Source organism: Hypanus sabinus, chromosome 23 (genome assembly GCF_030144855.1).
Source record: "Hypanus sabinus isolate sHypSab1 chromosome 23, sHypSab1.hap1, whole genome shotgun sequence".
Classification (NCBI taxonomy): domain Eukaryota; kingdom Metazoa; phylum Chordata; class Chondrichthyes; order Myliobatiformes; family Dasyatidae; genus Hypanus; species Hypanus sabinus.
Genome location: NC_082728.1, coordinates 32,422,694 through 32,437,683, shown reverse-complemented (window position 1 = coordinate 32,437,683; position 14,990 = coordinate 32,422,694). Strand labels below are relative to the sequence as shown.

Sequence of the window (14,990 nt, the reverse complement as noted above, 5' to 3'; positions counted from 1 at the left end):
TTGTTTGCCAGGTGCCTTTTCTCTGTAGGCCGTCCCATTGCTGTTGGAGATGAGTCTCACCGCCGCTGAGTCATCGGTAAACTTGACAATGTGGTTCCTCGTGTGTTTGGGCGTGCAGTCATGTATGAGCAGAGTGTACAGCAATGGACTCGGCACACAGCCCTGGGGCTCAGCTGTGTTGAGGATGAACGGGGAGGGAGGAGTAGTTGTGCATCTTGACTATCTGAGGTCTGTTGGTTAGGAAGTCCAACACCTCTGTATCAGAAAAGAGCTGCGTAGCTGTGGTGAACTGTGTGCCTGTCGGGACACGCCCCTGCTGACTGCTCCTGTGGCTCCTCCCACAGGCACCTGTATAAAGGAGACCTGCGGCCTGAAGCTCGGCCTCAGTCTCCAAGACCTTGTATGATAGACACTCACTCCTGGTTCCTTCTTCCAGTCAATAAAAGCCGATATCTCGCTTACGTCTCAGTGTGAGTTATTGATGGTGCATCAGTAGCTTAATTCTGTCTTCCACCATTTGGCTGGTAGCCCAGCTGGTCAGGGCCTAATGACCTTCCAAGGTTGTGCTCCAGTATTATGTGACCAAGCATTTCTATCTCTGCCACCGTTTCTGTGGGTTTTTTTCCTGCTCTCTTATTCGCTCTCATTATCTTGCCTGTAATCAGGCCTCTCATAATTTTGTATAGTTTATCTTTCACCTGCTGTTTTCTTTAAGAAACAATACAAATTTATCTCATTTCTTTTGACAGGTGCAGTTTTATCATTCAGACAACATAGTTGTAAATCATAGTTGTCCAGTGCAGTGACACTTTTCTTGTAACGTGGTGATCAGAGCATGTGCTATATTCAAGGGTTTGCCCAACTCATTGTGGATTCAAACACAGGACGTACAAACAAGCTGGATGAACTCAGCAGGTCAGGAGCAGTCAACATTTCGGGCCGAGACCCTTCATCAGGACACAATGTTAGAATTGTGGATTCAGCTCTAACATTACTGCAGCTCTTGTATTCTTTGCTTTGACTAATAAAGGATATCAGCCCATGTCCTCTTTTAGATAGATGGATAGATAGATATTTTATTGATCCCAAGGAAAATTACAATGCTGCAGTAATGTTACAAGTGCACAGATTTACAAATATTAGAAGAGAAGTAAGAAAAAATAAAAATGTTACCTTTAAAATAAGATGTACAATATTTACACATCAAAGATTACAAGATCACTACCCTGGCTGTAGGTTGACTCATTAAACACCCTTAATGACTTGTCCTGTTTTTTTTGTCTCTGGATGTACTTTCCAGTTTTTGCACCAGTTGATGTCCTTCCATTTATTGTGCATTCTTTTGCTTTGTTGCATTTTCCCAAGTGAACTGCCTCTCATAGCCTATTCTGCCCAACTGATCAGTCCCCCTACATTTTCCTGCAATTTTAAGCTTTATTCCTTGCTGTCAATCCACAGTGAAGTTTGTACATAACACACTCGTTCATTAGTTTGCTGTTAAAATGTATTACAGAAAGCAAGAAGCCGAGTAACGAGCCCTGTGGAATCCTATTAGCAACTGCTTTCCTGTCACAAAAATGCTCTTTAACCATTAGCCTTGGGTTCCTGCCACATGGCTAATTCTCCTCCAGTTTGCCACTCCCTTGGATCTGATGGGATATTATTTTCATTGCTTTGTTTTGACCAGCTTTCAACATGTGATTTTGCTGAACATTTGCTGAAATCCACACAAACTATATCAAGTACACCATTCTTGTTGATCTTTAAATTTAGTTCTATCAGTCAGAAAAGACTTTGCCTTAACAAATTTATGATATTTCTTCCAGATTAATTTAAGAAACTTCTCTAAGGGACAGAACAAACTTCACTTCAATGAATGACCTTTATTCCATCCTTTAGAGTTGATTCAAGTAACTTCTTTATTCCCAAAGTTGTAAACTAACCTAATAAACAAAAGATAATATGGTCATTGTCCCCCAATTCTCTTGTGCCAGTCCAGTGATCAGGGACCTTTTTTTAAAAAAATGTGCTACCTTCTCATAACATCTTACAATATGTTTCAACCAGCCTTGGCAGTGTATCCGCTTTCAAGATGCAAAAGCCCTTCAAACAAAGTATAAAGGGAACTACTACCCCAGTCGATAATTCACAGCTTAGCATCGAATCCCCTTTTGTGACTACAATATATTCATTGAGGAGCTGAACCACATCTGTTGCTTCCATACACGAGCTGCTTCTCTGCACCCTAACAGGCTCTGCTCTTCATGTCTGAGTTACTATCTTGGTCTTCATGATCTTACAGAAGAAAACCTAAAGATATCTCATGTTTCTTCCCAGTATTTCCATTATCTTTTATTTGCTTTTCTCATTTTCCTTCTACTTTTACTCCTTCCCTTTCCATACTTTCCATGGCTTGCTGCTCAGGTATACTTACTTTAGCCTTGTATTGCACTCTATGAGCATTGTTATGTGGGTTTGGTGTTCCACCCATGTACTTTCTGGGCACATGTTCACTTTGAACCTTTTTGAGTGTTTCCTTTTGCTCTGAGACTCATTTACTTCCAAGGAGCTGCTGCTGGTTCACTTGCTTAATCATGTATTTTTGCTACGTAATGATTTCTTATCACTGTTACTGCATTTTTGTTCCTAAACTTCAAGGGCAGAGCTTTCAAAACCTTTAACTTACCTCCTACCACTCTCCATGGGAAAATGCAATACAAAAATTACTCTGTTGCCCTTCATGCAAGGTATTTAATTTTAACACCTTAAGCGCCAATTATTATTTTCCTGACCATTGCCTCAATGGAATCAGAGTCAGGTTTATTATCATTGATGTACATTGTGAAATTAGTTGTTCTGGTGACAGTAGGACTGTGAAAGACAAAAAATAATACAGGATTACAATAAAATTTAGTAAATAGTACAAAAAAGGAATATAGCAAGGTGATGTTCATAGGTTCATGAACTTTTCAGAAATTTAATACGGAGGGGATGAGGCTGTTTCCTAAATTGTTGCGCGAGGCCCTAAGACTCCTGTACCACCTCCTTGATGGTAATGATGAGAAGAGACCATAGATCATAAAACATTGGACAGAATTAGGCCATTTGGCCCATCAAGTCTGCACTGCCATTCCATCATGACTGATTTATTATCCCTTTCAATCCCATTCTTCTGCTGACCCATGTCCTAGGTGGTGACAGTCCTTAATGAAGGTTATTCTATAAAATTATGCCTTGTGTGTTAAGTACCGTTGTCTGACATTTTCATCATTACATCCTTCCTCCCACAGATCCTCTAGCAGTAACTTGTGCATCTCCTGTGTGCATCGCTGGAGACTACAGAGCAACCAATTAACTGAACACTCTCAGGAAGATTTTAAAGTCCAGAAATCTGAGAGAGATTGTGGGGGAAATGGGTAGGATGGCAATATCAACTTAATGCCAAAATAAAATTCCATACAGTTTTTATTGAAGTTGGGGCATAACCAAATAAACATTGAAGTATTAACACTGGTTCGCAGTGATAATGACCATTCAATGCAAATTTGATGTTCAAGGACACAGTAGTGTCTGGTGAAGTGCGTATTTAAAAGTCACACGCAGTAGGATTGTAAGAATTGCCAGGCTGCTGTTTGCTTCAGATGTGCATTTGCGATATCAGGTTAAGTAATTGATAAATCTTGCTGACCGGTATTTTTATTAAAATAGCAGATAATTCATTTATGGGACAGGGTTACAGTTTCAAGAAAGCAATTGCTTTGAAAACAGATACTAACCTGAAAAGAAGGACTCTCAGTCATCTTGTCTGTTTGTTGGGACGTGCTGTTAATGAATTGCAGCTTCACCCTGAAACCCAAGACAGGTTATTTGGTGAATTCTTTCTCCATGGTCTAAATAAAAATTGCATGAAATCGACTTAATCTGTCAATCTAATTCCTTGTGAATCTGAGCCCTGAGCAAGAATCTGTAGGCAGTTCTGCCATAACATGACAGTTGCGTTTGTAATAAACATTGACATGTAGAAAATCATACACATTATAAGGCTTCTGTGTCAATAGGAAAAAGTGTTTGCAGGGTGGAGCATTTCAGACTGCAAAAGAACAAATTTACTTTTCCTGCATGATTTTCAAAATGAGAAGTGTTTTAATAGTTCTAAGTTTGCTTTGTTACTGCAAGGTAAAAGTGTTAAACGCTGTATATTGCATTATTTAGTAAAGTATCCATGCACAAATATCTATAGAAGTGATTGCTTGTCAATTTTCAACAGCCTCCATGGTGAAACTAGCAGCACACCAGAAATAATCTTGTTGTCTCTTTAATGCAGGGAGGCTACATGGAAACAGTTTATATTTTCCCCATGACTTTTTATCCCCCAAGTAGATTTTTTTTTTCCGGTTTGTCTATGTCCAAAACTTGACTTAAGTGGGTTATCATGTAATGATTATGGATTGTGTAATCCAAGTAGTGTTTCTTAATTTATCAATTGTGTTATATCCAATTTGTGTTAAAGAAACATGTAAGAAGCAAAGCTATCTGTAGTGATTTTGGCTTAACTGCGACAAAATCCTGCTCATTCCCTCTTCTCCAGCAATCTTTCTCTTTCTAAACTGCAACCAAGTTAGCAGGAGAGCCCAGCAAATCCTGAAGTAGTGTTCAAAAAGAAAGATTGCCTCAATTTCTGAAAAAATTGCAAGGGCATTAGAAAAGTTATATTAGTTCAATTAATGTGCCATTCTTTTCTTTCTTGCTCTTAGCTTTGAAAAGGTCATTTGAGGTAGAGGAAGTGGATCAGCCTACCCCAAATCCCTCCGCTCCCTCGAGACGAATCCCAACTCCTCTGAGACCGAACCCATCACCTGGACACAAATATCAAGATTTGGGTGCAAAGTATACAGATTCAGCCTTGAGACAAGCAGAAGCACCTAACGCTAAATCACCAAAGTCTTCCATCAAGAGAATTGAAATTACAGGGCCTAAGCACCCAGAGCCAGTCTCACGAAGAGCAGAGATTTCTATTGACCTTTCTTCAAAGCAAGTAGAAGGTGCAAGTCATGGCATCCCAAAGATTGGCCTTAAAAGGGCAGAACTACTAGGCCACAAGCCTCCTGAAACAGTTCCCAGGAGAACAGAAATTTCCGGAGCAAAAGTTCAGGACATCTCCTCAAGAAGATTGGAAACTGCAGCTTCCAAGCTTCCTGATTCCATTCCAAGAAGACCAGAGAACTTTGGATCTTCCCCAGCAGAGGTATCCCCAAAAAAGGTTGAGATTCAGACAGCAAAGCATCAAGAAGTCCCAGCTAAACAGGTGGAAAATTCGATCTCTCCCCACACTAATTACCATCAGCCACAGGAAGTGCAGCCAGATCGAGCAGTTACTGAAACAAAAGTGAAGAACCAGAACAGTGAGTAAAAGTTTGAATTGTTTTACTGTTCAAGAACATGTAATTTTTTCCATAAATATATGCATACCTGTTTTTTTTTTCCAGAGTAGGATTTACCACAGCTATTCAGTATTCTGTCTACTCAAGTCACTCTCTATAGGTTAGCATTTTGGTGAATCTTGCATAATGTGTCAGGTCAGATGGAGGTTGGGGATTAAGCAAGACTGTGACATCAGCCATCATCTTTGATTATGTTTGAATTTTCTTGTTCAACAGCATAGCAAAGTTTATGCAAAATTCTACTTGTTTTTTTTTAAAAAAAAGGACAGTGATGTTGTATCCTTTGCATCCTTTAACAATAATATAATTTGTTTGAAAGGCTTGTGATGTGTGATTGATATCTACAGCAAGTTACTGAAACATTGTGAGGAAGGTGAATGCTGTTTGATGCAAATACTTTGGAGTGAATTGTCATTCTTGTTTTATTCAATCCTGTTTTTAAATTGCTAGTTGTTATCATTTAGAATAATTTGAACTCAGGTGGAATTCGTTTCAACGTAGACAGATTGGTCTAGTTGTAACACTTTTATTAACCGGATTTTTGGAGAATTTTAGTAGCCTTGAACATTCAAAGGTTACATTTTTCAGATTTGTGGATCAAGTTCAGAGAATGTTTTTATCTTCACGATTACAAGAAATATTTGAGAAAATATTTAGCTATGAAATAAAGGAAATGTCAGATATGGTGCCTCAATCTGATCTTTGCAATGTTCATGTTTGCTATCTATATATTGTTCTGTTTAGTGTTTTCCTCTCCAGACTCTGCTCTGCTACCTCTTCCTTCCTTTTTTAAAAGTGACCTTCAGGCAAATCTGTTTTGTTGTCTCCCTTGCCTCTTTACATAGGTTTTTGTAAATTTCTGTGTGAAAATTTGCACTAATATATCCAAGAATATTTTGAAATGTTAAATACACTATATCAATTAATCCATAAATGATAATCTACTGTGGTGATTATAATACAATTAATCACACCATATATGTCAGCCTTCACCAAATACAACTTTTACAATGCAAGTATAATGTAAAAACATTTCACTTTGCAGCTAATTAAGCAAACTACTCCTCCTTCATATCAGCTTTATAAAAACACTGACAGAATATTGTTTGATAATTAATAAATGCCAATTTAACACAGGATATGAAGAGAAAAACAATTTGCTGAATATGTCAATTTGCTCAACCACAACACCCACAACATTAACTGATTAGAAACTTCTTCCTGTGAAGCAGTCACATAATTTGCACTTGTTCATCCTTCATTTTATGAGAGGAAATTCATCTGATGAAGGAAGTGATAACTATCATAAACTGACTGATTTATGAATTCCAAGTAAGTTCCATTCATTTCAGAGAGGAGGATTAATATGGAGGTTGGGGTAGAAATTACAATGTGTGGTTTTGATAAAGAAAAACTTTCAAGATATGTAGATGGCGCTGTCTGTGTTGATCCTTTTGAAGGTATATGTCAGGAGCTGCTCAATTTTGTAATGTTGAATAATGCAAGGTGGTTCGTATTTTTATTTCTTGTCATGAGTTCATGATTATAGCTTATAGTATCAAGAATAAAATCTCTGTGTGAAGATTGAATAAAACTTGTCTGGTTGCACTGGGCTATTTTGTCACATTGGTAAGCAACAAATACAATCGTTATTGACCAGGTTGCTTGAAGCCATATTCCACCACAATGCAACGTGTAATGTTTTGTAAGATGCAGTAAGATAATAATTTAGTGTGAAAGTTCAGCTTAGAAATGTTAATGGAGGTGAGCTAAATATGTTTTTACTTCACACAGTGTTGAAATCCTGTCGTTCTTGATAGCAAACAGGGGCAAGCATTTTATGCTTCTCCCAGTGTGACTTAATCTTGATCTCCCTGTATAGCAACTAAATTCTGGCTCATTACAGCATTTTTGTTGGTTTATTTTGTTCTATCTGCAAGCAATTAAAATTCTCCTTGATGTACCTGATTGTCCAACACTGGTATCCAGTGCTACTTCTGGCCTTACATTCTAGCCTACTTTTGCAGTAAAGTTAGATTGACTCTTTTTTACTTGGTTCTATCTTTAAATTGTGCTCTATAAATGGGAATAAACATGACATTGTTTTGTGCAAAGTATAATATTATCTAGCACTAACTTTCCCTAGGAACTAATGTTGGGTCTGATGCAGTGAGAAGGTCCTCTGTGGTTGCAGGAGGACTGGTTGACCTGAAGGAGAATTGATCACGCTATGTCCAGCACATTGTTGTGTGTGAGTTCTTTACACTGTGGCTGGATTTCATTTCCAGTTTTGACTGACTTCACATTGAACGCACTCCTATTTCGTTTCCCAACCTATTCCACCTAATGTTCTTCAGAAAATTAGATCATAAAAGAAGGGAATGACTTCATATCTGATACCATAGTTAAATACATACAGCCCTAAAAGAATTGGTGAAAAATCATATTGCATCCTGGCATGTTGTGAAATGGAAGTCAGTAACTGTGTCATTTGTGGATGCTCCTAGAAGTAGAAAAGCACAAACATTGGAAGATATGTGTAGAAATAAACACTTGCTAATATCGTCCTGGAGGTGCAACCAGCCATTTCTGCCCAATCAAGGCAGGATATGACTTCAAGCCCACTGTATGCAACTTAAACTACTCTTTCAAGACCAAAAGAAATAGGCAATAAATATTAGATTTCCACTATAACTATATTCCAGGAAAATATAACAATCTACATTTACTGCTGCAAACATAATGTCACGCTGCATTGAAATAGGCCTGTGTTGAACATTAAGTACCCACTAATCCTGCTCTAACCTGATATTATCCCCATAATCCTCTCAACTCCCTTCTAGCTTCAGTCACTTACATACAAACTAGGGGTAATTTGCAGTGGTCAATTAACTTCAAGTTCAAATTTATTGTCCTGTTTGCAAAGTATACAACCAAATGAAACAACGTTCCTCGGGACCATGGTCGACCCACAATAAATATATTATACACAGCACATAAAACAAAGTATTACCATAAATAAGTTAATAAAATATAATTTGAAATACATGTGCAATGCATACATGTTAACCTAGCAACCTACACATCTTTGAGATGCAAGAGGAGAACTGGAGCATCCGGAGAAAATTTGTGGTCACAGGGAAGAATGTGCAGACTCCACAGACAGTATCTGAGGTCGGGATAAAGCATAGATTGCTGGAGCCATGCCACAGTACTGTCTCCCAAGAACAATCAACCAAAGTTATAAAATGCTAGTGCGTGTGAGAGATGATTATTTTTGGCACACAGAACATGTATTGCTTGGTTTGTTCTCTCTAGAGCAGCAAAAGGTGGAAAAGGTCTATAGAATTCTGAGAGGCATAGATGCAGGAGATGGTGAGAATGTCTTTCCCTTGGTAGGGGTGCCTTAAAGAAGAAGGTATTGGTACAAGTTCAGACTCCCAGGTACTGTGGGTGATTTTGTTATGGATATCTGCAACGCTCAACTTGATGATGGTGGAGCCAGGTGGTTTCCCAATACTTAGGAAGCACCTAGACAGGCAACGGAGTCTACAAAGCGAATGTAGGCAAATAAGAATGGTTGGCATGACTACAGTAGGCCAAAGAGCCTGTTCCTATGCTGCATGATTCTGACTTAATTTCTGAGCTACACAATCCAGCAAAGTATCAGGCAAAATCATTGATGCTTCTGTTAACGGAGTACCCACTTGGACAAGAGAGTGGATATGAAAAGATTTCCTATTTCATGCGATTACTTTAGCAGAATGTTCTTTAATCAAAAGTATAATAACATTTGTTAGGTTTTCTGTGGAAATAATTTTAATCCACATGTATGCTCACGAGTATCCACGTACAAATTGATCTGTGCACTGCAGCAGGAGTGTGGTTGGTATAATCCCACTCTTTCCCACCAAGAGATCAACCTAGGCTTTCTCACTCACTGTGTTAATGTTGGCAGTGATCGGCAATGTACTTCTCATCACTTCCAGAACATCAGAGGTTATAAATTTAACCAATCAACAATGTGTCACATGAAAATCAGATTATTTGCGTAACAGACTAGACCTAGTAAAATATTCTGGTAATGAGCAGTTTTCATAATGCATACCAACCCAAATGTAACTGAGGGACAGGTGGTGATGCTTTTTGCCATTGAGATTCTTTTAAATTAAGTATGTCCATTTCTGCTTGTTTTATTAATCGTTGGGTTTTATGTCAATAGAGTTCAGATTTTGTGTCAATACAAGTATTTTTTATTTATAGTACCTAAATATTTGTATTGTTATGCTATTTGTTGGTGCAGTGCAAGTGTGGGAGAGTAGAATTCAGTCCTCTGACACCAACACTACCCTAATTCTGGATGAGATGGAAGTGAGTTGGCACCAGTGACATTTTCCAGATACCTCACAAAACTACTAGATACTCTAGTAGATATTCATTTTCTGAACTGCGATCACTACAGCCTGCAGCTAGTAACGTCCCTTTAAAGGACGTACTTTTGAACCTACCAAACAATTCGGCACTTTTCAATGTAGACTCTAGAAAGTGCATGTGTGGCCAGGGTAGCCATTGCTGGGGGTGGATGCTGTGTCAAGGCGTGATGGCGGTAAACAAACCCATAGTCGGCACCATTGTTCCATGCTGATTAAAGCATCGAGTGAGATTAAAATCATCTAGAAAGACAAAACGAACAGGTGGTTTGTACCAGCTGCCTGTGTTTGACCAGTCTTCCTTTCCATTTGCCACTACCGTCGGTGGAACATGCAGAAGTGTTGAGTCCCATGGAGCCAGGTTTGGGAGCAGTTGCCATATGAATATCAGCTCCTGGACAGGCTTCACTTACCTCGGCGCTAAACTGGCTTCTTGGCTGTGGACTCACTTTCGGGGAACTCTGCAGTTCAAGTTCCATGTTTTTTGTTCACTATTTTTTTACTATTTGCAAAATTTGGCCTCCTTTGCTAATTGGATATATGGAGGGAGGGTGTGTGTGTGTGTCTTTGTTTTGTTGGCTGCCTGCACGAAGATGAATCTCAAAGTTGTAAATGGTATACATACTTCTATCATACATTTGAACTTTTAAGAATCCTGCTGATATTTCTGACTTTGAGAGAGAGTGTGTGAGCACATTGTAAAAATTCTGCATTTTAGAAGCCAAGATCATAATAGCTGGAACTTAATAAGGGAGGTTAAATAATTAGCTATGTTATAGATGTAATGAGGTTTTTTGGGAAGACATTTTCAGAGCATCTGACATAGTGTTGAATTGTCACATTGCATGTGCCATGAAGTAGGAAAATCCTGTTTCTATGGTTTTAGAGAAAAGTGATGTTTCTGTTATTTTGCTTGTAAAAGATGACTCTTGAACTCTAGCTACAATGTGCGTGTGTATATATAAACTAGAAAACAAGTTAAGTAGTGTGTTGATATTGGATTGGCTGACCTTAAGCCCTATCCAACATAAACAGCCCCAAGTACCCTCACTAAGGTGAGGTTATACTGGAACTACCCAATGTTCAAAGGCCATTTCATTTCCCTGTTTATCCTTCAGGGCAAGTTTAGCTGTCTATGCCGACTACTTGAGTGGTGGGAATCTCTTCCTACCAAGAGTGAAATATTTCCAGCTAGTAAACATAGTTCATTTATTTTCAGTGATGTTTGTTTAAGTATAAACTACATTCTAAAAGCACATTTAAAACACAGTGGATTTCTGTCTTAAAACATTTCTAAGTTACAAACCATTTCCAAAACACAAGAGATTTCCAAAATACAGGTACAATTCTTATAAGCTAAAAAGACGTACTTGCGAACCACAGCCGAACCAGTCATCCATTGCAGAAATCGACCGAGGAATGGATTCTAATTTACCCCTGTTCTGTTATGGTTTTTGACATTCTTGGGCCATTCCTAAACTGCTCTTGATATTTATACTGTCTTTTTGCCACTTGGGTGACTTCACAAACAATGTGATACTTTTTCAGAAACTTCTTTAACACAGGTGGTCTAAAAGCTTTTGGAGACACAAATCTCATCTACCACCACCCCCCTCTGTTTAATGCCATGAAGATGACTTAATGAGTATATCATTCATTATCCTTGCGTACCATGTCATATAATGTGTGATCATGGTCTATCCATGACTGTGATTGGTCTTGGCAAATTTTTCTACAGAAGTGGTTTTCCAGTGTCTTTACAAGGTGGGTGACCCCAGCCATGATCAATACTCTTCAGAGATTGTCTGCCTGGCGTCATTAGTAACATAACCAGGTCTTGTGATATGTCCCATCTGCTCCCATGGCTTCAAGTGACCCTGATCAGGGACTAAGTACTACACCTTGCCCAATGGTGGCCTGCAGGCTAGCAGAGAGAAGGAGTGCCTTACACCTCCTTTGGTAGAGTTGTATCTCTAGTGTGCCACCCATAGACCAGCCATTGAATGCTAAGTGATATTTTCCATCTGGTCTGCAAGTTTTCTTGAACTGAACAATTTAGCCAGTCAAATTACATAACCGACTGTTTTATACTACAACTCTTGAGGAGTCAGTCAGGGTGCTGCGATCCAACCATCTGCTATAGACCGTGTGCTTGTTAGCAAAGCTGTGTTTTAGCATCAAACTAATTACTGCTTTACAGTAAGACTGACTCCCATTTATGACCACCAGCTAAGCAAAGTATATTAGTTGGAAGTTTAACTTACTTAAAAACAACTGTTTGATCTTTACAAGTGTCAGCGGCTGTGTTTAGAAAGCTGAGCTTGGCAAAAAAAAAATAAAGGCCCCTTGGCCCTGGACAGTGAATATCTATCACAATCAGACACATCTACTGCTGTTATTTAGTAAAGGGAATTCAATTGTCCAAAAATGCATTTTCTTGTCTAAACCAACATCCATTTGTGGTAATTAAGTACAACAACATAGTCTCTTCTTGCTAATATTTATTTAAGTGTGCTATGAAACTGTAATGTAAGAACTTGCTCTTTAAGGTTAAAAATGTATTAAGTGATTAAGATTACTGCTTAAAAGCAGTTTGAGTACTTAACTTCTATAAGGCATAATACAATTATTTTATTTTTCTATAAAATGCTCCAGCCAGAATTGTTCACTGTTTTCTCCCTCTTCCATCTGCTTTACATAAGCCACCAAATAAATGAAGAATTGATCATTGAGAAAAGTAGATGGAATATCTCGTTACTACTAGAAACATCTGTAATAATATGTTTGATCATAAATGAATTTCAGTACAATTGACCATAAAAGACAATAGCACCTACTATGATCCAGAAATACAATGATCCAATGTGGTAAGTGTTAAATTTGACCTCTGGGCATTTCAGGAACAAGAGAAACTTAGTCAGCTCTGGCCTCTAGTACTCATTCAAAGGATGGCGACTCTCCTGAAGATTTAAATAGACGCTATGTTATTCTGTAAATCAATCATCATTGTCAAAATCACTGCTCGTTTTCCTTTTAAAATAAGCCTAGGTTTGTACAAAAGCAGCCAAATTACTTTTATGTAGATCGCAGTAAACCTTGACATTTCCCTGACATTTCTTCCTCTAAATTCACTGCATTTGATTTTAATTTAAACCCTCTGTCACTTACTTTGTTGTGCATTTTCAATTAGTTAATTTCATCAAAGCTGTATAAGTTGTTTTTTTAATTCCCTATAGACCAGTAAGAAGATTTAATATCCATGTGTTTTGCATTTTATGAACCTTCATAGCCTGTTCTTATAACTTGGCTAAAGTAAGTAGATTATTTTCCAAATTTCTGCCCAACAAATGTAAAAATAACATCATCTTTTCCTTGGCTGCTGGATTTCATTCCTCTTCTCTCTGCAGAGTTAAACCTGTAAGTCTTAAAGCTGTAACCACATGTTAATAAAAATTTTTCCCTCAGTCCAGCACATGATAATGCAGACAATTGGAAGCTATGCCTTTCTTTTGGATTATTCATTTGAAGAAACTTTCTTTATTCGTATTGAACTTATTACTGGATATACTCTTGAAGCAGGAAGTGCTTGAACTAATGAATTCACCAGCTGGGGAGTGTAAGTCTGAGAGATGGATCTTTGGAGTGGCCTCTTTTCCCTGGTTAGAAAAGGTAGACTATAGTAAATGACTTCAGATACAATGGGCATCAGGACAGGGTAGCTCAGATCTGATTTAATGAAGGATAAACCAGAAGTGGACAATGCTATCCACAAAACAACAGGTAGACTAGAGAAGAACAACAGGACTTATTTAAGAAATTGTCCTCATCAAGTAACATGTAGATGGTGCTGTGCATAGAATGCAAGGATAAGATTGAAGGACATTCTTCATCTAAACCCTAACTCCTGATGCCTTGTTTGTTGTTAGTACTGTGAGTTTGTGTGATGTAAACATAGATTGATGGTATAATATGATGTGTTTCTGCAATATTCAGGAATTGGTGTGGAACCATGCCTTTCATAATTGAGCACAACAATGAGAAAGGTTTCCTTTCTTTCATTTTGTTTTTGTGGATTTCTACTGGATGCTTTTTTTTCTGAAACCAGTAATAGAAAATGTTTAAGCTAGTCTTTTTCAAACATTTCCTTTATGCTCTATCAAAATACACACATATTCGCAGTTTTTTTGCTGGCTCAGCACTCATAAAATGCAAGCAGCACTCATCCCTGAATCAGAAGATTTAAAATCTATGTTCCCATGTGTTACTGAGGGAAGTCCTGTATTGAATAAGAGCATACATTTGTTTTCACAGAAGGAAGCAAAAAGATTGTTGCAATATATTGGAGAAAATGTATCCGTGCTGGCTTTCTAAGCAGAAATAGATTGCAATACATGCTTATGTACATCATTTACACTGTTCATACACATTTTTTAAAGGACAGCTTACTCATTGAGCACTTGCTACCGTGATTTTCATGACACTGGTGTCATTTCCTGTTTGTTTTGTTCAAGGAAATCTTTGAGATTTGAAGATCCTCAGCTATAATTTCTAATTCTTTATTACTCTCTTATTCTTCTTCCTTGCTGCACTTAGAGCTAACAAGGGCCCTGATGTTGCTTTTGGGTCCAACAGTTTCAGGGCATTTGTGGCACTGGGCACATTCTCAGGGTTGGTCTCTGCTAGATGTTCTCTTTGCTATGAGAACATCAGTTTAACAGCATTGGCCTAATTCCCTGTGGGTCAGCATTAAAGTACTGTTAACTGCTGTTTGCCTAGCAAGCTGCAATGTGTGCAAAATGTGCAAGTTGGATTTAATCTTTCTTAAAGCAAGTATGTCCAAGTTCAAGATGTTATTAAATGACTTTCAATTTGCTGTTAGAATTTGACTTAACGTTCTTTTCACAAAGTCCCATTTCAAGCTCGCGTGGCATAATCACACAGAGGAGAAGGAGGCGGTAATCTGCTGTCCTGGCCAATATCTACTCCTCAGTTGATTTTTTTGTTTTTAGACCCTAATCACATAGATATTCTGAGCTCTGTCACATTGTTGTTCATGGGAACTAGTTGTGCAGAAATTATTCCCATATTTTCTACACTTCACATTGGAAGTCATTTTGGG

The 14,990-nt window shown here is 38.1% G+C and overlaps 1 protein-coding gene across 5 annotated transcripts in view; it reads left to right on the top strand.

The window, feature by feature from the left end:
- The window catches only part of LOC132380096 (septin-9-like), a 307,781-nt gene that overhangs the window by 180,471 nt on the left and 112,320 nt on the right, over positions 1-14,990 (top strand). For 4 of the 5 annotated variants that reach the window (XM_059948653.1, XM_059948657.1, XM_059948655.1 and 1 more), the window contains one exon: positions 4,755-5,402. In XM_059948653.1, coding sequence (XP_059804636.1) covers positions 4,755-5,402 — 648 coding nt within the window. Of the gene's footprint in view, positions 1-4,754; positions 5,403-6,754; positions 6,774-14,990 lie in introns of those variants that run through there. The other variant, XM_059948662.1, reaches the window with a different exon arrangement.